Genomic DNA, 26,415 nt, shown 5'->3' with positions numbered 1-26,415 from the left:
CGTGTGATGCTCCCAGGCGGGCTGACGTCACCAGAGGGGCTTCATTCATTCTTCTCCAGCTGAGCAGCTGCGAGTTGACCGGGTTCCTTTAATCGTGCCGGAGAGGAGAGCCAGCCCGGAGACAGCAGCGATCCAATCAGTTCTAGGTCCACGAGGCAGAAAGTAGCCGAGAGAAGGGGTGCGGGGGTTGGGAGAAGGCTTGGGACGGGCTCCCAGCAGCGGCTGCTCGGATTTGCCGTGAGAACTCGTCTCTCCTGCCTCTTCGCTTCCCCGTTCGGTCGTTGGGCGGCAGATCGAAAGCGGGAGCCAAGCCGGTCATTCCTTCCGAGAGGCAACTTTCCCATCGAATGACTCGCTGCCCTAGACTCGAGGAGACCCTCTGCAGTCTCTCTCGCCTGGCCGGGACACCAGCGAGAGTGATGGGCTGAAGGAAGGAGGGATACACGCGCTCACTCTCACGAGAGAGAGAGAGAGAGAGAGAGAGAGAGAGAGAGAGAGAGAGAGAGAGAGAGAGAGAGAGAGAGAGAGAGAGAGAGAGAGAGAGAGTTAAAGGAAAATATGAGGGGTCGCCGACCAGTCTGAGTCCGAGCAGCGAATGCCTAAGCAGGAGGAAGAAATGTGGCCGAGAGGTTGAAGCATGCACCCAGCCAGAGCGTGAAGAAAGCGGAGAGAGCCCTTTGCTAGGAGTCCATGGACTCTGCCATGGAAGCCAGCAGGAGGTTCTTGTTTCTCCTCCTTTATCTTCGCCTGGGCGTCCTTCACACTTCCCAGCAAGTGCTCAGGATCGGTGAGTGCCGGGAAATAAGGGGCAGGGAGGGTTCGTGAATGTGTGAAGGGATCTTTCCGGTGGTTTTTGGTTAGGCTCCTATATCCGTATGGAAACCTCCCCCCACAAGACAAGCATCAGGAGACCAAGCTTCTGCTATCTGCTGGTTGTCCACAGGGTAGGAAGAATCCGTCCATTCCAGTTTGGTCCCAAAGAAATGCTACACTGGAAACTGGTCAAGAATACCTGGACCTTTCTCTTTTTCTCTGGATTTAGACCAACCTCTCAGACTCCTTGGTTGTTACAATTGCTCCACTGGAATGCAGTGCAACTATCTGGGCAGGCTGCTAGTCCAAGGATGAAGGAGAGGCTGGCTAGACCAGCAGAGAGTGCACACTTGACCATTTGCCCAGGGATGGTTGTCCAGGTCCCACTTACCCAGGTGTTTTGTTTCAGTGGCTGATTCCCTCCAGAGTGGTTTTGTTTCTCCTTATTATTCACATACTCAGAAGCTTTTTCTCAAAGACAGTTGGTGGGCAGACTTAGCACTTTGTTAAGTTTGTTTCTCTGTGTATTGTGTATATATACACACACACGTCTCCATGGGTGCAACTGTGCAAGCATTTTTTCCCTCTTTAAAAGAATTTTTGGATTTCTCTTCACCAAACCTTTAAAAAGTACATTTGAAGTCACCAACCATCTTTATACACATTTTGTGTGAGATCCTTTGCTTGCATTTTCCAAGGAAAGAGAGAGAGATTTCATTCTCTTTAAATTCATGTTCCCAACTTGGAGTCCTTCAGAGGTATGGGATTACAATTCTCATTATTCCTGCCAGCATCACCAGGGGCAGAGTAATTCAAACATCTGAAAGGCACCAGACTGGGAAAGCTGTTCTGTGCTAATTCAAAATAAACAAATATTGACTGCCATCTGCTTAACCATTCTTCATTTTGAAGTCACCAAAAACCAGCCATTTTCCTTTGGCCATGTCAATATTTATATTTGCTTTTTGAAGATGTCAACTTCAGGAAACAATCTAGAAACTGAAACTGTGAATAAAGAAGGTAATAACTAAAATATTAAAATAACTTTCTGACTGGTATAAGAAATTGGCATGGGCATTTAAAAATTAGGAACCAGAAATGACTACATAGCCTATACTTCTTTGAGACTGAAAGAGTTAGAGCTGAAATATAAAGAGATCGTCAATCGCCATACTGTTAGATTGGTAGACAATTATAGATTATCTTGATTATACCCTCCTTAGACAGAATGTGCTACTGTATGGTTGAGAAAAAGATCAAACTTCTTTCCATGGAAACCCAACAAAGTTCATAGGGAGGGTTTCTTTCTATGGTGGGTTTCTTGGGTCAATAGTGAATATCAGTTATCAAAAATGTAGGTAGAAAATTAAGCAGGCAATGGACAATTGCAAAAAGGTAAGGCAACTTTCTGAATTCTGTTTCTTTGCACTTGGTGACTTATAAATAGTAGGCTAATGTTCTGAAAACCTGACCTAAATTACTATATATTTTAAATAGCTGTAAAGCTATGCTGAAAAAGTTGTTCTCAAGGTATTGTGATAAATTCAATGAAAAGAAGGGAATTCTTGATGAACTTAAGGAGAAATGAGAGTATTGGATAGTAAATGGACAAATAAGATTACCAATCAAAGAGAATATTTGTACCTCAGGGTTGAAATGAGGTGTCTTTGGTGCTCCCTGAGCTTGGTTCTTTTCTTGCAGACATTTCATTACCAAACTGGGCAACCTCAACAGTATGAATAATGAAACATCTGCAAGAAAACAGCCAAGCTCAGAGAGCACCAAGGACTCCACATAAATAAGTTTATTGTTGTAATCATGTATCATAACAAAGTGATGTAACATAAATACAATAAAGGAAAATTACAATAAAATGAAATAGAATAAGGAAATAAGTGTGAGATACAAAGAAACAGCCAGGTTAGGGTAGTCTTTTAGGGATCAGGTTAGGAACTGGGAAATCATGAGGGGAAACTGTGGGCCAGTCACTCTCTCTTAGATCTGGGAAGGAGGCAATGGCAAAACCACTGCTGAAGTCTTGCAAAAAAATAAATAAATAGTAAGAACATGCCCAGGTAGTCACCAAGAGTCAACACTAATCTGAAGGATGTATGTGTGCTTGGATGCACAGATGCATATGTGAACATATACGCACAGAGAAGTTAAAACAAGATATAATAAGGTCAGAACTTTAAAAAAGTATTTCTGCATTTAATAATAACAAAATACAAGTAGCAACCTGACTACTGTTGGAAAATGTAAATATTACATATTTAAATCTTGGGATCTGATCTCTTTTTTGCCCTAAAAAGTGTAAAATTATTTCTCTTCCTTTCTAAATAGTTATTTGACTTATTGGGACTGGAGAAAAACACCAATATGCCAAAACTACATGCATGCATACATGCATACATGCATACATACATACATACATACATACATACATACATATCATTTTCATATATTTTAATCTTGATTGTAGTGGATAATATCAAAGATCAATCTAAATTATAAGAATGGCTCAAAAATTAACACTGAAGTGCTTTTACAACTAACCTTGATCATGAGAATACTTGTGCAGTTACTTTCACAATATTGCCAGTAAGCCAATGAACTTCTTTGGATTATTAAACTAAAGCTTGATGTGCAATAATAATTTATCCGCTTTATATGACCTGGTTTAGAAATTACTCCAGGAAGAATTAAGGTTACAGCACCCAAACTATTTTATATTTAATTATCGCACAAAAATTGCTATGGAGCCTTTTCCTGATTATCTAACATGAAAATGACAGGTCAGAAGCTCAGCAATCTACTACTTGCTAAATTGCAGAGCTTCGTTGGAGATCAGCTATAGCTATTCTTAGAGAGCAGCAGGTTCTTTCTATCCTTGAAATCCATGTTCTTTATCTCTGGGGAAAAACACATCAGCACTTATCTTTTTTTATTTTTACGGGCTAAAAAAAGCTTGCCTAGTCTTAGCAGTTAAATGGCTGGATTTGAACAAAAGACAAAAGTTTTATTATTTTTAAATTGATTATCTTTTTTTGCAGTGCTTGCAAATCCATTAGTTTGAAATCTCTCGTGTTCATTCACCCTCATACACATGTACCCTCTCACACATATTCTCTCTCACACTGATATAGGGAACCTATAGATTGATTGTTGAAGCATCCTATGAAATAAAGAAACGAGACACTATTTAAAGCAGCAGGAGGCCTTTTTAACTTCATAAGATGACTACGGGGAAATGCTCTTTTCCACTATTGCTGTTCTGCAGCTGATATTTAATCTACATGTGATTCAGGAGTTATTACAGGTAGTCCTCGACTTACAACCATTTGTTTAATGACCGTTCAATGTTACAACAGCACTGATCATAGTGACTATTGATCAGTTTTCACACTTATGACCATTTCAGCATCCCCACAGTCATGTGATCAAACTTTGGGTACCTGGCAACTGGCATGTATTTAGGAAGGTTGCAGTGTCCCTGGGTCTTGGGATTGTAATTTGCAACTTTCTTAGGGAGTTTCCTACAAGCAAAGTCAATGGGGGAAACCGGATTCACAAACCAAAATTGCATGACTCACTGATTTGCTTAAGAACCATAGCAAAAGAAAAATCATAAAATGGGGCATGATGTATTTAACAACTGTCTTGCTTGGCAACAGAAATTTTGGGCTCAATTGTGCTCATAAGTTTAGGACTATAACTATCAAAAGTAGCTGCTCTTGATAGATTAATCATCCATAAAAAGGAATAGCTTGTCACATTATCAACAAAGACGTCTGCCAATTTGATAAATGTCTCAAGCAAAAGAAGACAACATAAATTGCCAAAGAAAGAAAATGTAGAATTCACTTGTTCAGGATTCTGGAGAGCACCTGCAACTACACGTGAAATCCAATCAAAAGCAAAAAGGATAGTTCTGCTTAAACCACAGATATATAATTTGGGTGATGATTTTTTTTTTAGAAACAGAAGAATTTGGCTTATCTAATGATGTAAATGTTTGGAATTTTTTTTTTTTGCATCTTTTCTATAAAGTAGAGATAGGAATTCCCTGATTCCCATTTCCAGCTAGCAAATTCAAACCAAAACATCCAGTTTTAAATTAGAACTTTAAACTGTAGCAATAAAGGAGAATATCTATAGCTCAAGGTTGAAATGAGGGGTCCTTGGTGCTTGTTTTCTTGCAAATATTTCATTACCCTAACAAACTAGTCTGATTAGCACTGATGATGTTACCTAGTTAGAGGAATGAAACCTTTGCAAGAAAACAAGCAAGCTCAGAGAGCACCAAGGACCCCTTTAACTATAGTTTCTCCTAATAAAATCAAGATGTGCTTTCTGATATTATCTTATTTATTTACATTATGTGTAATTAATGTCAGTCCTGTGTTAGATAAAAGGACAAGCTCCAGGTCTCGCGACTATGTAAAATTTGGTTAAATTCTTTTTCTTCCTAAACCTCATTGCATTCAAAGAAATATGAATTTAAACAAATTGAAATGCAGTGGTGTTTGATATGCTTATACCAGGGGTGTCCAAACTTGGGAACTTTAAGACTTGTGGACTTCAATTCCCAGAATTCCCCAGCCAGCCATGCTGGCTGGGGAATTCTGGGAGTTGAAGTCCACAAGTCTTAAAGTTCCCAGGTTTGGACACCCCTGGCTTATACAGTGTGTGAGTATAGAAGGTGGGAATTGCATGCATATGAGCCGTAAATATTAGTAAAATGACCACATGTCATTTTTATGTTGAACTCCTTTTAGAAGTGTGAGCAGTCAAAGGATTTTAGAGGCCTAGGTGCCTCTGGGTTAGAACTTCTGACTTAAAGAGCATAGCTTTTTTGAGATCTCTTGTCTTCTGTCTCTCCATGTTTTATCCTGTTTCCAGCAAACAGAATCAGTGAATGGAGAATATATGGAGAATGGAGGTAAGGAATGAATGCTAAGGGTGGCAAATTCTGTCCTCAAGTGTTGGGCTATCTCTGTCCACAACTGCCAAGGCTAATATTATTTGTCGTAATATTATTTATGTTTAGTTGAGAATTTGTCAATATTAGTAACAATATTGTGAAACACTAGTACAGTAGAAGTGGAAACACTGTTATTAGACATTGTCATTTGCCAATTGTAAAGATGATAATTGTGCCCAAAGTAGTTGAGTTATTAGACAGCCTAAGTGCAAAAGACAGTTCTATGTCTTCAAGGACACATGTATATCAGAATCAATCCAGTACACATTTATGAGGTCCATATATACTTCTACTTAAGATTTGGTTAAACCTTCCTAGCTATCTGAATGGTGGTATTTGAGGATGAATTCTTAGACTCATTCATTCTAACTGATAAAATTATCACGTCTTGGAAGATATCTCTGTTCAAAACTTTCAGCATCTTTACTTAATAAAATAATCCTTCAGTGGAGAAATTATCTCTGAATACAATGGAAATTTGACTGTAGTCATTTAGAAAGTAAATCCAATTGAAAATTGTAGAAGGTAAAGGTGCTAGAACTGCATATGTAAGGTTTTGATGGTACTAAAAATAAATGTCAGATCTTGCCCTCTAGTCATGTAGTTTAGGAGACATGAGCTACTTTGATTATCCCAAAGCTATATACAATGTATTTAACCGTTAAAACATTTGCAAGAAGTAGAATGCCTAGTAGTGGGATAAGTATCCAAACTGCAATTTACTGAATGCATTTTTCTACCTTCTATTCATTCCAAATGGTGCTTGGGCACCATCTTTTTGAAAACCTTAGTGCAAGGAAAGAAAGAAAATTATACTGGAATACTGATAAATATAAAGAGGGTGGCATTTTTATTATATAATATTTTTATTTCAGCAAGTATCTGACTTCATTATTATTTCCAAGTACAAAAGCTTTCCTTTGATAGATGAGCTTACAACCCAATTGCCAGCAATAACATATATTTTGTCTCCATAACTATACACCCACAGACATTCAAATATATTACAAAAAAACAAAAATAGAGTTCATGCACCCAATACATTTGATTTAGCATTAAGCAATTTTCATTTCTCTTTATGGCAGGAAACGCATTCAGATGTTATCATTTCCATGGTATGATATTTCAAGGAGATAGTCTGGGATACAATTCTGTTCATTTCCTGTATAGGAAAAACTTTTATGCAAAGTATGGAGGTACACAGATTCACTGGTCATCCTGATTTGAAGCTCTAGAGTTTTGCAGAAGTGTCCAATTCATGACTGTAGTCTCCTGTTGTCCAGCACAAGAGAAAATACAGATGTCCATAATTTTATGTTTAGTAGAATAAAAATTAACATGCAAGCTAAATAATTGTGACATGATATCATTACAAGGTGGTAGATTTTCATCAGTGTTAAGTGCTTTTAAGTTACCCAGTACATTGTTGTTTGGGTCAGAGTTTGTTAAATCTCAAGTAAAAATAGTTTCTTTTGTCTTGCAAAATTTTAAGCATGTTGTGAGTATGTTCTTTTGTTTTGTTCTCCAAAGTGGCATTTATCAGGTTGCTATTCTCTGAATTCAGTGAAGTTCTTTGTTTGTTTGTTTATTACTAACTTATATCCCAGCGCAATGTCATAACTCTGAATGATGGACAAGAAATGAAAAGAAGAAAAAAATGATTAAACGTTTATTATAAAATTAAAATACAAGCAAATAAAGGAAAATTAAGAAAACAAAAAATAAATTAAGGATCACGTATACTGTAACAGTAAAACATTGCAAGTAAAAGATGGTGCAGACAATGCAAATTCTGACCAGGGAAGCTTAGAGAGTGATTTCCACTATTAAGGGAAATATCAAAGGAAATAAGGTAGAAATGTGAAAAAAAGGGAAATATGTCACTTGTGCTTTGTTTTATGAAAAGAGTATAGAACACATAGTTAAGTCAGGCAAGCTAGCTAACAAGGCTCACATTGGGGTATCGTTTGCCTCCAAATGGGCTTGAGGCAAGACTAGTACTCATAGTTTCTAGTCTTATACCTTAACCAATACACCAAACTGCCTCTCTATTTGTTTATTTATTTATTAAGTGTAAGCAAAAATAAAAAAGGTTTGATTGTCAAAAATACAATAAAAGACATGCGAAAACAATGAGAAATGATGAAAAAGAAGTAGGTATATTATCTAACCAAATGAAACAAAACCCAGAGATAGCTCTAGAGCTACTGGGAACCAGTGACGTGCGGTGAGGTTTATGGCTGGTGAGGCTGGTGACGTCATCAGAAAGACGGGGAATGGGACCATGTGTGCAGGAGGCTGAGGCTGCCTCCCATTCCCTGCCTTCCTGAGTCAACATGAAGGGGACCGCGGAGCGCGAGCCGCGCGTATACAGGAGGCTGTGGCTGCCTCAGCCTCCTGCACACATGGTCCCATTCCCCACCTTCTTGAGTCAACATGAAGGGGATCGCAGAGCGCAAGCCGGCGGAGCGCACTCCGCGGTCCCCTTCAGGAAGGCAGGGGATCGGACCATGTGTGCCTTTTCCCCTTTCCCTTTTTTTTTCTCTTCATGATGAGAGCGGTGAGGCTCTGCCTCCCCTGCCTCCCCTGACCGCACGTCCCTGCTGGGAACCATGTTGTGGCTTTACATGTAGTCCTTGACTTATAACCACAATTGAGACTGTAATTACAGTTGCAAGCTGTTATGGTTGTAAGTTGAGGCTCCATATAACCAGACTCAATTGTTCAACCTTTTTTTCAAGACGTTATTATGTGAAACTGGTTTAAAAAAATCACCACTAGAAACCAGCAAAAAATATCACAAATCATGGTGCCGTGATTGTGGGATTCTGTAACCTATTTGATGACAAGCTGGTCAAAATGTGGTCAGATGACTAGTGAAGGTTTTGGTGTGACATTTTATGATGAACAAAAGTGCTTCATGGACTGTAAAGCACTCCTTCCGAAGGTGTTGTGACTAAAAGTTCTTTCAATGGCTGGTTATAAGTCAAGGACTACCTTTAAACCTTCAATGTTCATCATGGCAGCAGAATAGAGATAATAAGTAGGAGTCTAAGGGTCCCCCTTCTTTATTCTACATCATGAAAGAAAGAAAAATTTTAGATGGGATGATGCATCCAATGCTCTCTGCACAACTTCCTATATTTAAGATGGAATATTAAGGCACGCAGAGCCCACTCTGTGGGCATACGCATCTCGCCAGCTGCTCTTCTGGTTTCTGGGGTGAACATGCACACCGGCCAGCTGGCCTTCGCAGGTGCCAGACCACTGGAAAACAGCTTGAAAAAGCCCCCAAAACAAACATGTGTGCACCGGCCAGCTGTCTTCGGGTTTCCAGAGCTCTGGTACAAGAAGACCAGCTTGCCAGTGCACATGCACATGCTGGAAACCCCAAAGACTAGCTGGCCGGCACACACATGTGCACTGGCCAGCTGGTCTTTGGGGCTTCCGGTGCTCCAGCACACACATCCACGTGCGTTCTGGTTTGGGCACTCAGTGCCAAAAAGATTCGCCATCACTGTGCTAGGGTAAGATATCCTCTGTATGTTTGTTTTCATTCAAACAATTCACATTTCCTTTTTACTATGGTCATTGTCCATCTCTGTTGCTTTTGAGCCCAATCCTTATAGCTGCCTTCTGCTGGAGGCAGAATGAAGCAGCTGGAAGTTGCTGCCCTTCTCTGTTACTCCTCTGAGTATTTCTATTGAGGAAACAGGGACATCGGAAATGACAGTTTGGGAAACGCAGTTCCGGGGAACTTCTGTCCATGATACTGACAATGCTCAGTAAGCTTCCTGTCTGTTGCCACTGAAGGTTAGACTTCTTCACACATGAAACGATAAAAACATCGCACAGTAGTCTATCTGTAATATGATCCCAGAAAGACGTTCTGCGGTAATATACCCTGAATGCAAATTCAGTTTATTTAGTCATATTGCCTAACATTGCAGGCTATGCTTCAAAACTAATATGAATGTTTGGAAGCAGAATTTATATTCAGATCCTTCTGCTGCATCATCACTTACACGTACACACAACACAACACAACACACACACACATACACACACACACATACACACACACACAGCATGTTGGTTCAGCAGCTGGACTAAGAAGATCAGCACAGCACTAGGTGATTTAACAAACCTGACATCTTATTTGAGAACTACCATCCCTTCGCTTTCCTCTGATAGATGCTCAGTGATAGTAGAGCGCTGAAAATGTGAGCCACCGGGCAACAGTGTTCCCCAGAAATCTATTTATCTGGATTGAAACTCTCCTATATCATGTTCATTTCTATAGCCCTCCCTTTCCCTTCCTCTAGAATCTGTCCTTATACATACAAATGACTAAAAGGGAAATAATACTCATACATTTGCTGCTTTGACATGAAAAGTACAGTACTCATCACTCCTATGAAGCTCATAAGGAACACAGATATTACCATAATAGCACATGATCAGGTATTCTGCTTTGATTAAAATATATTGCGTAGGTAATTGTGTATATTTGCTAACACTTTAAAGTACTCCTTAATATTTCCTAGCAATGACTTCACATTTTTCAAAATCCCGTAATAATCAAATAAATGAAATAAAATAGTCGTAATAATTAGCTGCACTAGTTTTTTTTAAAAAACTGATTTGATTTTTTCTTATAGTTCTCATTCTGTTCAATATGGGTTATATACCACTACATGATGTGAATAATATACTCGTTTAATTCAGTTGTGTACAGCAAGTGTAAGTGGAGATATTTTCATATATAACTTTTTCTGCCTCTCTTAATGTTTAAGTAAAATGTTTGTTCTGGTATCAAATTTGTCTTTCTTAAAATTCTCAGATTGAGTTAGCAATGAATTTAACTCTTTTTGCAACAAACACCTGAATTAAACATTGTATGAAAAATTATTCTCAAAATTAGGGCAATCTTGCATTTCTTTAAAGCTGATGCTGTTCTTTCTTGCTTTTTATTATAACAAATAATAAAAATAAAAAAGTAAACTGCCACAATGCAATATTGTGAAGATGTTTGGGACAAGGTGTAGTTCATATATATATAACATGTTATGGAATTCATATATTCATAGCTTGAATTTTCATCAGGAAGTTGCTCTTTTAGAAAAAAAAAGTATATTGTAACAATGCATCCTTACAATTTTGATTGCAGATATCAGTAATCAGGCCGTAGTATTCTAGCTAGCTTAACTAAAGATGGTCCAAATGAAAAAGCATTCCAAACAATTCTACCCACAAGTTGTTCAGCGTAATTATATGGCCGTGAAAAGCAGAGGCAGATTGTAAGGTATCACAAGTCTACAACATTGAAGTAAACGACTACTCACATCTTCCAGCTTTCATCACTGAAAGTTTCATTCAAGATGGACTACATCTGAAATTGTGTTTTTGCAATTATGCTTAATCATCTGTATGCAGATACTTATAAAAGACATTCAAAACTATTTGTGAAGATGTAATATAACAAAAACTACCTTAGCATATCTTTGTACCTTAACTACACATGTTTAGTTAGAGATCCCCAGATAAGAATTAATTAAACTCAGTATTTGAGGAATTCTATTTTACAAGTTCTTTCTTTAAGGAATTGGGGTTGGGGTTTTTTGAAAATATATATTGGACTGTAGTTTTATTTTTGTATAAAAAACTAAAGAACTATTAAAATCTAATTCTGTGGTTTGGATTTGTGGTAAAACAATCTAGGAAGTTATCCTTCAGAGACTTACATCTTTCTCTACTCATACTATCCAGTATGGATAAGCTTCACTGACTTATGAAAAGGCAATCAGATGGTAATTTGTTTTTAGTTTTTAATCTTGCAACACGTTAAAAAAATCAACAGAAAGTACTGCATTTAGAAAATAATGTTTTACATTTTCAAAGCATATTACAAGCTTTCCCTTTACAGAAACTAAAGCAATTTAATACAGTTAGTCCTCAACTAAAGACCACAACTGAGCCCAAAATTTATGTTGCTAAGTGACACAGTTGTACAGTGAATTTTGCCCCATTTTACAACTGCCACAGTTGTTAAGTGAATCCTGCAGTTGTTAAATTAGTAACAGTGTTGTGAAGTGAATCTGGCTTCCCCATGTCTTTGCTTGTCAGAAGATTGCAAAAGGAGATCACATGACCTTGGGATACTCAATGGTTATAAATATGGGTCAATTGCCAAGTGTCTGAATTTTGATCATGTGACCATGGGAATGCTACAATGGTGGTAAATGTGAAACAGTCGTTCAGTGCCATTGTAACTTTGAACAGTTACTAAATGAACTGTTGTAAGTCGAGGACCACCTGTACATACAAAAGTAGGGCTACCAGACCTGAAGTGCAAAACCCCATGTATGTTCTCTGTATTGTAGCTGTTTAATGTCATCTGGTAGTTATGTACATTTTTCATCCCAATTCTGGTAGCTTCATGTAAAAAATACAGATGGAATATAGTGTGTGACAGTCTCATTGCATATTCAGATGTATGACAGATAATTTAGAAAGTATCTGTCATACATCTGAATATGTCCCTGGTTGAAGGGACATGATTTGCTTTTAAACAAAACAGAAGTTTCTCTAGTTACGTCTGACATAAAATACTGAGACTTGATCACATCGTAAATAAAGAGTTATAAAGCCACAGAAGAATGATTTTTTTTTGCCATCAATTACATCAATTATTGATTTTTAGGTGTCAGCTGAATTCCATGTATTATTAATAAAGGTACGTATTGGAAATATGCATTTAAACCAAGTAGATTTGCTCCCTGTACTTTTCCAGTTTTTTGCAGCTCACCAAAAGTTGTAGCAGGAGCATCTGTATGTGAACACAGATGTAGCATGGAGCTCGCAAACATCTCTATATCATTCTGGCTGGGCTACGAGCCATCTGGTGGTCCCATGAGCTCCTTGGCAAATACATGGAAGGCAATTAGGAATGGGAACGGAATTTGCTTGATTTGCAGCTTAGTTTGAACTGAAACGTGATTATCCTTTGATATTCGTAATGTTATAAATTTTGCAGGATGATTTTGTACCATTCCCAAATGTGTCTAAAAATATTCACTCACAAAACTTCATATAAATTAAAAACCCATGGCTTGATGAAAAATAATTTACAAAAATGACTTACTGCAAAAGTCTTACACGTGGAAAAAAAGTTCAATCATAGGTGGAAACAGAGTAAAATATTGGTAAAGCTGAAGAAAATTGAGTGAAACGAGATGACCAATCTATTCACCAATTTTAGTGTGCTTCTGAATATGATGTGGATTTTCAATTTGCTTTATATTTTTGCATTGTGATCAAGTTAGTTTTGCCTTGTAGTTGTTGAGTTAATTCATAACCTCTCGCATAATACATTTCTATATACAACATTTCTCATCAATAATTGTAAATAAACCAGTGTTCTAAATATAATACTCCTCCCCCCCCTAAGATCAGAAAGTATCAGGAAGTTGAAATGTTAACCTTTATCTTTATAACTGATCCCAAGTGGCTCATTGACAATAGATTTTGCCTACTGTGATAGAACACAGTCCTTTTTAATATGTTCTGTTCCCATTAAGGGCTGAAAAACATGCTGGACTGTAATGAATGTTAAATCTTTCCTCCAAGCATTTTAAGCAACTGTCTTAATCTTCTTAGAAATGCTTGATTTGATTGACTAGTCCAGAGATTGTTCAGCAGTTTAAAAAATAATGTTAAAAATCCTGTCCCCGGAACAGATTAGTTTTACTGGATGGCTTTGGAACTGTGACCTCAAAGATCGGTTTGTCCTAGTTTATTCCAAGTTTATGAATATGGAAAGATTGAGGAAGTAAATGGCCTCATTATTTCATATTCTCCTTTCTCTGCTGATGCTAATTAAACTTTATAAGCCAAATAGTGGCTTTGAAAATCAGTGCTGTTGGAAAGATGCTTGAATTACACCGATAATCTGTAAAGGATTGCTACCATGATGTTCCTGCTGAATTGAACAGGAGCTCTGCAAGAGCCCTTAAATGAACAATGCAGCAAAAACTTGCTGCATTGCTCTTGTGCAGCTTCCCCCCCCCCCCATAGAAGAGTTCTCTAGGCATGCATTAATGGTAGCAAGTTTTTAAACAGTTGTTTCTAACCTCTATTAAAATCATAGTCCAGCATATTTTAAATAATAGTTTGTAGATGTGCATTTATTCATAGACAAGTATTTGAAAAAGCTTTGAGCAATCTGTATTTTACTGCCAGCAAAATCTGGGTAAGAATCTGTCAGTATTTATTTCATTCCTTTGATTTATCTTCTTTTATAGATTGATATATGATTTTTCTTCAAGACATTCAAGACACATGGAGCTTTTTCTTTTATTCTTATTGCAACCCTGGGAGGAATGCTACAGTAGAGTTACTGGCTTTTAAATAAGATAAACAAATGCTGGGCTGACTCCTATTACTTAGATTGAAGAAATTCTTTACACCTTTTGAATAAGCATGTCTTTTTATCCCTCCTTTTGCAGGGACTAAAAAAATAAATAAAACTGAGGGATCTTTTTAGAAAGTAATAATTGGAGAATGTTTGTAGTTTAATTTAAGGTAGCTTGATGGTGGTGGTGGCATCTTTTTGGATGCAGCCGATGGTTCATGTAAATGTAGTCTTATTAGATTATCAAATGTTGGTCAGGGAATTAAGCAACATTGGTGGTCACCTGGACCAGTCAGGAAGAAGAAAGAAAGAAACGACAAAACTCCCCATTTGCAGTGGTGAATGCATATAATTGGGGGTTTTTTTTTTTAAATGAAGGAGCAACTAGGCAGGCAGACCTCAGTCTCTTCCTGAATATTTTGAAAGAAAATCTCAGCCTCATACCTCACATTCTGATCTTTTCTAACCCATGCACAGCTTTTCCAAAAGTGTCAAATTAAAAGGAAAGGACTATTTTGCTCCACAATTTTTGAACTTTACTTTTTTAGTCTGACACTCTAACCTTTTTTAAAATTAAACCGGGTGAAATACAGAGGAAAAGACTCTATATCAAATGGTCAGATAGATAGATGGAATTTTATTTCAGTCATTGACTAATATAAATGGAATCAACAACACGAACACACAAAACTATTCCCTAACAGCAAGAACTATTAGCAAACTGTTTGTCGGAGAACCTTACACACAAAGTAGCATTTCCTTTCGCTATTTTTGGAGAAATAAATTTATCTTGTTTATTTCACACATACTGCAGTTAAAAGCTGCCAGAGCGCCCTGGAAATTGAAATAAAAGAGGACTAATCCATTGGCAAATGTCCCTGTAGTACTGGAAATACAGATGAGTATAGGTTGTGGTTTTGATGGCATCCATATCAGAGGAATATGGTTAAATATTCCCAAAGTCAATATTGGGAAAATATTATAACTAACAATCTCAATGCAATATTAAAAGATATTCTTAAAAAAGTAGAATTTATAATCTTATGAAGAGCTTTGGTTCTAAATGGCCTATTTATGATACGGTAGCTATACTGAAATGTGGCTTTTCCTTGTTAGTTGAATTGTTTTATTAATTGTATCCCATTCTGAAATCTCTTGACATGCAGTGTGTTGGGAATATTTTAACAAAAAAATAATGTTTTTATACTGCACTGTTTATGGATTAGGTCTGAGATCCTGGGAAGTTCAATGAATTGAAATTCAATTCATAACCTCATGTTTTATTTTTTTAAGATATAAATCTAAATTTTAAAAGTGCACATAAAATGCAGGGAGAATATACATTTCTGTTATATAATTTTCTGTATAAACTGTAAATTTGCAAATGGTGATATACTAGAGAAAATTGACTTTGGTTAATGGATTGAAATGGTCCTGAGTTCAGAGTTCTATTCTTTGTATCATCTGGGATTAAAATATTCTTTAGCACAATTCAGGAAATTAATAATAATTCTTAAATTGCATTACCATAGAAACTACACATATTGATCTTTGAAATCAAGAAAGGTTAAAAGGGTTGACACACATTCATTCATTCATTCATTTATTAAGATTGAATAAATATTTTTGTAAAAAGAATAACATTTAGCTTTGTTCTAATTTATGTACATACCATCTTTTCCAAATAGATCAATGTATTGGTACTTTTCTACAAACAAATCTTTAAAACTAATTTGGTTTTTATGGTTAGAATGAAGTCCTATTAAAATTAATTATAGAGAACTTAAATTCAAGTAAAATAGACCTCTAACAAATTTTTGGCATCATTTGATGCACAATCTAAGAAAATTGTGTTCATAGAACAAGCAACAGTCAACTGATCTATTATTCTCAATAAGAGGGAATGAATGGAATAATGAGGAACTATAAAATTATGGACTAGGACATCTTTGTTTCTGATATTCTCTATTTAAAATACATATGGGCATAACTTATTAATTATGATTGCAATCTTAGTGATTAATCATTTATAGATTAACCATCTAAACTTAATGAATGGAGTGTGATAATAATTATCAAGTGGAAATGTTTTATTAGTACAATTGAATTGTGTGACTAGTTTGTCTCCTTTTTAGTTGATTTTCTTCTGATATGTTGTTGGGTAGTGATTAAATTAAAAGGTGAACATGAGATGGGCTCTCCTTCTAATACAATGTGGAAACTTTTATTTGGTAGACTTAGAAACTTTAGTAACTGAATTGTCACATTGTATTAAACTATGATATTTAACTATTGCTTGCTGACTTAATCATACTTATTAACATCATATAATGTTAAATGGTAAATAATATTGAATCATGATTTATAAAATGCAGTGGCTGTGAACAACTGTTGCAGTACAATTAGTTCTCAACTTACAACATTCCATTTGGTGACCAATAACATATCACTGGCATGACAATTTTTCACACTTATGACCATTGTGGCATCCTCATGGTGATGTAATCAAAATTCAGATGCTTGGCCACTGACCTATATTTGGGACAGTTGCACAAATATAGGTGATATGATCACCTTTTGAGACTTTCTGACAAGCAAAGTCAATGTGCAAGCCAGCTTTGCTTAACAACTAACAGCTGTAATGATTCACTTAACAACTGTGGCAAGAAAGGTCCTAAAATGGGGCACTTAACAAATGTCTCACTTAGCAACAGAAGTTTTGAGCTTAACTGTGATCATAAGTCAAGCGCTACCTGTATCAAAGAAACCACATTAAGGTTGAAAGGACTGTGTCAACTCACTACTTTATCTAAAAAAATTACATGGGCAAATATTTAATATAAAATATCAATATGAGGACAATCTGTACCACTGTTACAAATAATCTTAGTCCTTGTGAATTTGAGTCAGTGTTTTATTTTGCTTAAAATTTGGTAAAAAAATATATGTATTCTTTTAATTAATTACGATCATTTTATTATAAGTGTGCTAATGCTCAGTTAATAGATTATCAGCTATACATCAGCTATGTGTACATATATATATATATATATATATATATATATATATATATATATATATATATATATATACATACATACATACATACATACATACATACATACATACACACACACACACACACACACGATGGCGAGTGAGACCTCACCGAAACGTTGCCAAGACAATCTCAATCTTACAGGGGAAAAGACCCAAATACAACAAAACCAGCATATAATATATATGTTTTCGTAGATTTTAACGGGTGTAGGTATGCTGGTCTTGTTGTATTCGGGTCTTTTCCCATGTAAGATTAAGATTGTCTTGGCAACGTTTCAGCGAGGTCTCACTCGGCATCTTCAGGCTGGGTTTTGGGCTTAAAGTGTGATCGGAGCTGCCGTCTTTCTATAAATCTTGGTGGGAGTGGGGGTGGAGTGCTGGCTTTATTTCAGTAAGCGAAATGATTGGTTGTGTAGTTGTATCATGATTGGTAGATTGATGCCGATTGGTGCTGGCTATGCGTCCATTGTTGTTTCGTGTTGTAACAGCCTGGGTGGTGAGTGCCCCACTTGTTTGTTGACTAGGGCTGGTTTCCAGATGTCTGGTAGGTGGGAGGGATTGTTACGTTTATTCATGTTGTGGGGGTGTTTCTCTATTTCGATAGCTTCCATAATTATTATCTTGTTGAAGTGTTCTGTTTTGGAGATTAACCTGGTTCCTTCAAAATTAATTTCATGTCCTGTAGCTTTAAGGTGCTAGAAAAGGGAGGAAGTTTTTTCTTTTTTTCTTACTGCATTTTTGTGTTCTGTGATGTGTGCATTTATTCTTCTGTTTGTTTGTCCTATGTATGTTGCAGGGCAGATTTTGCATGGTATTTCGTAGACTCCTTGGTTTTCTAGCTGGATTTTGTCTTTGGGGGTTCTTAAGATATTGGCTATTTTTTGGTCAGTGTTGAAGGCTATCTTGATATTGTGTTTGTGGAGAATTTTGCTGATTTTATCTGTGGTGCCTTTGATGTAAGGGAGGAGGGTGATGCCGTTGTCCTGTTCTGTGTCTTGGTTTTGGGGGGGAGTCTCCCTTTGGATTAGGTTGGTAATTGTTTTTCTTTGGAATCCGTTAGAGATTAAAAGGGAAGTTGGTTGTTTGCTTCTATTTCCATGGTGAATTGTATTTTGGGGTGTAGGCTGTTGAGATGTGTGAGGAAGTTGTCCAGTTTTTCTTTCCTGTGTGGCCAAATCACGAAAGTGTCATCAACATATCTAAGCCAGAGTTTGTGTTTGTGTTCAGATTTATCTAAGGCATTGGTTTCAAAATGTTCCATGTATAAGTTTGCAATGACGGGTGAGAGGGGTGATCCCATGGGTGCTCCTTCTATCTGTTTGTATCTTTGTCCATTATGGATGAAGTATGTGTTGGTTAGGCAGTGGTTGGTCAGGTCCAGGATGTGTTTAGGGGGGCTGTGTTTGTTCTGGATAGCTGTCAAGGCTTCTTTTATAGGCACTTGGGTGAAGAGAGATATGACATCGAAACTCACTAGTAGGTCGCTGGGTTGTAGATTTTATTTCTTTATTGTTTCTATGAAGTGGAGTGAGTTTTGTACGTGTGAGGTAATGGATTCTGCGTAGGGTTGGAGTTGTTTGGTGAGGAATTTGGCAAGATTCTGTAGAGGTGAGCCTATGGAGCTGACTATGGGTCTGAGTGGTGTTCCTTCTTTGTGTATCTTGGGGAGGCCATAGAGTTTGGGGCATCTGGAAGATTTCTCTCTGGGGATGATTCGAAAGACCCAAATACAACAAGACCAGCATACCTACACCTGTGAAAATCTACGAAAACATGTATGTATGTATGTATGTATGTATGTATGTATGTATGTATGTATGTATGTATGTGAGAGAAAGCGAAAAGCCTTCCTCAACTAGAAGCCATCTTAAGGTGTTGAATTACTTCCATAGTTTGCTATCACACTATGGGAATTGTATTTCCAATATAACTGGTAGACTCCAGAGTGCATAATGCCAACAATTTGCATCCCACTGAGATAAATGTGAAGTAATTCATTTCATTCAAATTTATTCAGATGTATAAGGTCTTTAGGAACAAGACTTGGCCAATAAACAAGTAGCAAAATGCCTCCTTGGTGTGCTTAGTGATAGATGAGGGGGTTATAAGGCTTGATTAGGACAGTTATATAATTTGCAACTCTGATAAGTACTAATAATGATAATCTGAGAGAATGTTCATAACACTTCCAACAATAATCAGCTATGATTTTAATTGCATCAGACAGTCTAGCTCAGTGGTTCGGTCTAGCCCAACCTCTTTTTTTGGCCATGCCCCACCTAAGCATCTCTAAAATCCTGATGCCCTCTCCTGTGACATATAATTCTTACTTTACTCAAAAAGTGAACTCTACCCATGCGGAGGAAGCCTAAAAGGCCATTAACTTGGTTTAACAAAGTTCAAATTGCCCCCATTAAAAATCAAATTGCCCGTCTGTGGGGCATGGGCCCCACGTTGGGAACCACTAGTTTAGCTATAATGATTCGTATTTTAGTAAATTCTCATCTGGATTAAGGTAAAGCAGGGGTGTCCAAACTTGGGAACTTTAAGACTTGTGGACTTCAACTCCCAGAATTCAACTCCCAGAATTCTGGGAGTTGAAGTCCACAAGTCTTAAAGTTCTCAAGTTTGGACACCCCTGAGGTAAAGCATTGGAAATGGCCAATATATTTTAGATAGTAGGGTAAGGATAATAGGATAGAAAGGTTACAAATAAGGACTGGACAGTATTTATATTTAATTTTATTTATATTATTGCCGTATTTTATGAACTCTACTAATTTCCACCTAACCTGCAAGTTCAATTCAAAATGTAGGTATATGAAAATTAAGATTTTGCTCCTCAGAAGCTAGCTGACTAATTTCTTTGTGATATTTTTAGTGCCAAGTAATTTTTGAAAAAAAATAATGTACTGTCAGTTTTTTAATCTGTCAATTCTGGATTATTTACATCTTGTTACTATTTGAGTACTGATGTGTAGCTATTTGTACTATTTAGTTTTTGTACCATTTTGATGGGGTTTAAGCATTTTTTTATGATGTAGGATCCAATCTTGACCGGTCACCAGGGCCAGAAGTTTAGTCTCTGAGCTTTTGGACTTGTGCTGGAGCTCATCCGCAGAGAACGTACATCTACCAGAATGTAGACAGAAGTTCCCTGAGGATGGGCTCTAGCACAAGCCCGAAATCTCAGAAGACGAAACCTCTGGTGCCAATGTCTGACCAAAATTGGATCCTGCAACATTATCCTGGGACACATATATTTGCTTTCATTTATTGTTTTATGAATTATCCAAAAAGTTTTGGTTATTGGGTAACATAGAATCCAAACAAGCAACAAATAAATATTATTTAAAATTGAACCAGATAAAAGAACAATTAGTACATGAATTTCCCATAGTTCTAAAAGTTCCACATTATTCAACTTTCCTTACTATAGACACTCATTGAACTCTTTCAGATTTAGTTATGGAATTTTTCAGCTGCATGAACATTCACTAGAAATAATGTTTCCTTCCTTCCTAATTAGCAGGATAGTCCCAATGGGAATGACCTTTGGTTATGCCAGCTGTAACCCTTTTATGTACATGATAGTAGCAGAATAGAAGTAAAAACACCAGGAAATCTTTCCCACCCTCCATTCTGTACATTTAAAGCAACACTTTGATGATGGAAATGATGATGGAAATTATTACATTTATTTATGTACTACTTTTAAAGATAACAATTCTTTCAAAGCAATATAAATGCCTGTTAATAAAGATACAATTATAGATTTGCGAATAATAGTAATTGCTTGGATGTACAAAAATCTAGCTGAGAAGCCTTCTGGGATATTTGTTGTATTTTGCATGGTATCTGAACCTGGAAATCCAATTTATTGCTGCAAAATATTTTAGGATTCCTAAGCCAACAGCAAACCATGATTTCAGCTCATAATTCTTTACAACCTTGTTTTGTTCAGGTACAATTAGCCTTAGCCAGCTGTTCCGACTAGCTGGCCTGGCATGATTATAAATGTTACATCTATGAACTCCTGGTAGTATATTCTCATCTGGTTATTTTAAGGGTAATGTTTTAGTTTTAATTGTTTTTAGGGCTTTTAGCCTCATATTTATTCTTCTGTACAGTACTCTTAATTTTAACCTCCTCCACATACATACATATATTTATAGTTCTATTTATATTTGTATTTTATCTGTGATTTATTGTGGACTGTACACTGCCCCAAGTCCCTTTTGGGGAGAGGGGGCGGTTTAGAAATGTGAATAAATAATAAATAAAATAATAATAATAATAAATTCTGATAGAGAAAGCCATCTCTTCCCTACCTTAGATGTATCAGCATGCTTTTGTTCACATTGTTGTTTATAAAGCCATAACTTATTACAGAAAATGTACGAACATATATTTTAGTTTATTTAGAATACTATTTTTCCATTATAAGAAAACTGCAGGAAAAAATGTAAACATTTCAGTGGTGGTTTTATGAAAAGGTTCATATGGCTTTTCAAAACCTTACGTATTTGATGAAATTATGTGCCTATTCCTATGATTTTAGGCACCTGATGAAAAATTTAAAAGACCATAAAGTACAATTGGTGAAACCATAAATTCTGCCCTTTTCCCAAATACTTAAAGAAAACTGCTGCATTCATACCCTTTAAGTCTTTAAACAGATCTATTTGGCCAGAAGGTTACATAGTCTCCTATTATGTCAAATGTTCATGTAAAGCTTTCATGTATTCCATCTCCTTCAAAACATCTTATTTTTTTCCTAAGGCCAAATTATTTGGTCAAACTATTTGACCAAAGTGAGCGGTAAACATAAGTCTACAACTGAGTGTAGCATGGTAAGAATTAAGTCTTAATTACAGATTCATTTGTGATTATTTTTCAGACCAGTCTGAGTTTTTTTTAAAAAAAGTCTTTATAGTAGACATTCACTAATTTAGATATTGACAAGGGCAAATATATTCCTTGCCAGCCACCCTTATTCTTCTGAGCCTTGTCCTGGATTAAGATGATTACAGCTCCTTTGCTGAAGTAGATCTTCAGGCATGTGCTCCTAGTTTTACTAACTAGTAACTCTTTTCAAAAAAGAGAAGAGGAAGTTTAGTTTTAAAGTATTGGAGTTGGCAGCCATTATTTTGCTATGCCTCATTTAGCAAGAAAAGCTATAAGCTTCAGGGGAGTCTCCACCTTCTGTTTTAATGGAAAAAATTGCATGCAGTGCTTTTCTTGGCATGATTGTTGTTTCTTCTCCTTCTCATACTTAGAATTCTCTGCATTGCCTGAAAGACTTTGCAAACTTTGTAGCTCAGGGGTGTCAAAATCACGTCGTCACGGCAGTGTCACATGATGTATCAGAACTCCCCCCCTTCACTAAACTGGGTATGGGCATGGCCCAGTGCGTGACGCATCCGGCCCATGGGCTGGACATTTGACAGCTCTGTTGTAAACAATTTGGAAGTAGGACCTAAGCTCAGTACTCTTCTGTAGTTCAGTAAAGTTGTCAGCCTTTTTTTGGGGGGGGGGGTCCCTCACAAGCCTGGAAAAAAGGACAGATGACTTGTGAAGCAGCTACAAAAATAGAGTGGCTGCTTTAATGAGTAGCAGATATATGCTTGCACATGTAAAGTCCACAACATTTCTTCTTAATCAGTCTTTAACTCACTCTATTGCTTGTTTTTTACTAGATTTCCCTACTAGATTTCCTACCCAGCCATTGTAAATATAGTGGTAGTCTCCCTTGTTTTGAGGAAGTGGCTTGCTCCCTTTAGCCTGCATGGTCTTTATGTGCCAATATAGATTATGTATATTGGAGCCTCTCCTGTATATATGGAAACTAAAAACACTTGGTAACCCAGAGAAAAGCATGCAGAGAAAAGCATGCAAAAGGTGTGCATAAGTGCACCAGCGTGTCTAATGTCCCTGTCCTACTGTCTCCATTTATTTGTACCCATTTCCTGTGTTCTTAATCATGTTTATTCTTATTCCTGTTATATTGTACATGAGTGAAAAACTAAATAAATAAATCATTGAAATGGGTCTAATTTAAATCTATCATTACCTTTGCTTCTATTTTTTAAAATTTTAAATGATTCCTTTTAATCTAGTGAAAATTAAATAATGTGGAATTGTTTTTATTGTATATAATAAACTAAAATAATGCAATCATGACCTCTGTTGCTGAAGATCAAGTCATCTGCCATGAGCTTTGGGTACTAAAATGATTGGAGAATTACATGTGACTTTTGAAATAATTTTGCTTTTATTATATGGTAAATGAGCAAATACGGGCATAATAATTATTCTCAACCGCACTTTAGGAAGATATTTTAACAGTGATGGCTAACCTTTTTGTCAAGGGATGCCAAAAGCGTGGGGAACATTGGGGGGGGGTGTCATACATGTATGTGCCCACACCCATAATGCAATACCCTCACCCCGCACATGCATGCACAACCTCCCCTCCCCCGTGCATGTGTGCAGGCCTCACTGAAGCCTCTGAACTTCCGCAAGGCACATTGGGCCATTTTTTGCCCTCTGCAGGCTTCAGGAAATCCTCCTGAAGCCTCTGGAGGGAGAAAAATGGCCCAAAGGGCAACCCAGAAGTTTGTTCCTTGAACTTCATCTGGACCTGGATTGAAATGCACCTGGACCAGATGAGCTACATGACTTCTGGCTAAAAGCACTTACAAGTGTGCATGAAAGGTTGGCAGCCCAAATGAACCAGATTTTAAAAACACCTGAAAATGATGAATGGATGATGAGTGGAAGGACATTTTTGATCCAAAAAGATAAAGAAAGATGAAAGGACCCCTGGAAACTATAGGCCAATAACCTGCTTGCCAACAACATACAAGCTTCTTACTGGCATCATTGCAAACCAGATTTATGGATACTTGAAAAGAAATGATTTGCTTCCTATAGAACTGAAAGGATGCTGCAAAAATTCAAGAGGAACAAAGGACCAACTGCTGATTGACAAGCTAATCCTAAAGAATTCAAAGAAAAGATGAACCAACCTGTTCATGGCTTGGATAGACTATAAGAAAGCATTTGATTCAGTTCCACACAGCTGGATCAAGAAATGCCTGAAAATCTTTGGCATTAGCAGCAACATTCAAAAATTCATGGAAACTTCAATGAACTTCTGGAAAATGAAGCTTATGGCTATTGGAGAAGAACTGGGTGAAGTTGAAATTAAACGAGGCATTTTCCAGGGTGACTCCCTTTCACCCCTACTTTTTATACTGTCAATGCTACCACTGACAACCATTTTGAAGAAGGTGAACTGTGGATATGAACTTGCAGAGAAAGGATTGAAAATTTCACATTTGTTGTACATGGATGATTTGAAGCGGTTTGGTAAGCAAAAGCTGAACTGAATTCATTAATTGAAAGCACAAAAGAATTTAGCCAAGACATTGGCATGCAATTTGGAATTGATAAATGTGCAACAATGGCAATCAAAGCAGGCAAGGTCATAGACGATGATGGAATAGAACTTGAGAATGAAGAAATGCTAAAGGCAGTAAAACCAGAAGAAGGTTACAAATACTTGGGGATTTTAGAGGCCTCTGACTAAGGTGACCAACTTTTTTACAGTGAAAAGGAGGACAAAACACGTTCTATTGTCCAAAATGCTAAAGTGACCAACTTTTTTACAATGAAAAGGAGGACAAATAAATTGGAAAAAATATATCGTAAATAAAAGAAATATTTTATTCATTGCAACAATAATACACTAAAATATGATATATGCATAATAAAAACATTTGCAACATTTTATATTGTAATTATGCTTACATGCCTGTTAATTATTATTTAAATGAGTACTTTTCCATTGAATTAATATTTTTTGTCAATGTATCATCTTCTAACAATATATTGGAAATATCTGAACAAAATTCATATTGAATTTTACGGCAAGTGCTGCAGCTAGAGTATCAACATTCAATCTCGATTTCTCACTTGTCAAAAAATCATTGGCAATTGAAAAAAACTCTTTCAACTGCTGCATTAGTTCCAGGGCAGCACAACGTAAATTGAACAAGTATAAATAAATGTTCACATGGAATATGGAATATGTTCATTTTTGAAATGGCTGAAAATATCCACCCATCTTTTATCAATTTCAACATGTTGATTTTCCCATTGTATTGATTTTTCAGAATTTAAATATACATTCAGTCTTCTAATTTCTCCAAAGAGACAATTGTCGTCTATTTTAATGTCTAGCATTTCTTTAGATAAAAATTCTTGAGTCTTGACGAATTGTCATGTCAAATACAAATACGTCACATAACGCGCAACAGATTAGTCTTCAAATATCGAAAAGGAGGACATATAGGAGGACACTTTTCGAGGGAGGACAGAACTTACAAAAGAAGGACTGTCCTCCCTAAAGGAGGACGGTTGGTCACCTTACTCTGACTTAATGCATAATAAAGTCAAGGAATCAACTTCATCCAAGTACATAAGAAGAATTCACAAGATATTAAAGTCCAAATTGAGTGGAGGAAACATCATAAAAGCAATAAATACCTGGGCTATACCTGTGATTCGATACTCTGCAGGAATAATTGCCTGGACCCAGATGGAGTTGAACAATTTGGACAGAAAAACAAGGAAGCTTATGACAATGAATCATGCCTTGCACCTTAAAAGTGATGTTGATCGATTATATCTACCAAGAGCAAAGGGTGGTCAAGGACTCCTGCAAGTAAAGCAGACTGTGGAAAAAGAAAGACAGCTTGAATGACTACATCCAGAAAAATGAAGAACCAATGACTAAGGAAGTCAAAAGGAGGCTTTTTGAAGACAACTAAGTCGAAAGCTGAATACAAGAAAGAAGTAATTGAGAAGCGAGCTGAAAATTGGAAAAGCATGGCCAATACTTGAAAAGTATTGAAGGCAAAGCAGACTAAAAGCTAACTTGGAACTGGTTAAGATCAGGAATACTGAAAAAAAAAAACCAGAAGGCTTTATTTTGGCAACTCAAGAACAAACCTTAGCCACAAATTGCATGAAGGCAAAAATTCAGCATGTTACTACCAACAGCAAATGTCGCCTCTGTAATGAGAAAGATGAGACAGTCGAACATTTGATCAGTGGGTGCAGCAAAATTTCACAATCT

At 36.7% G+C, this 26,415-nt stretch overlaps 1 protein-coding gene across 4 annotated transcripts in view; it reads left to right on the top strand.

Annotated features, from left to right (window-relative positions):
• The first annotated feature begins 483 nt into the window (after nucleotides 1-483).
• Nucleotides 484-26,415, top strand: part of GRIK1 (glutamate ionotropic receptor kainate type subunit 1) — a 150,486-nt gene continuing 124,554 nt past the window's right edge. For all 4 annotated transcript variants that reach the window (XM_081950644.1, XM_081950643.1, XM_081950645.1 and 1 more), the window contains exon 1: nucleotides 484-787. In XM_081950644.1, the coding sequence (XP_081806770.1) occupies nucleotides 691-787 (97 nt within the window). In that variant the 5' untranslated portion in view covers nucleotides 484-690. The remainder of the gene's footprint in view (nucleotides 788-26,415) is intronic.

This window comes from Natrix helvetica, assembly GCF_964273705.1.
Source record: "Natrix helvetica genome assembly, chromosome: 4".
Lineage (NCBI taxonomy): Eukaryota > Metazoa > Chordata > Lepidosauria > Squamata > Natricidae > Natrix > Natrix helvetica.
The sequence above is the reverse complement of the archived record's forward strand: the minus strand, read 5'-3'. Positions and strand labels throughout refer to the sequence as shown.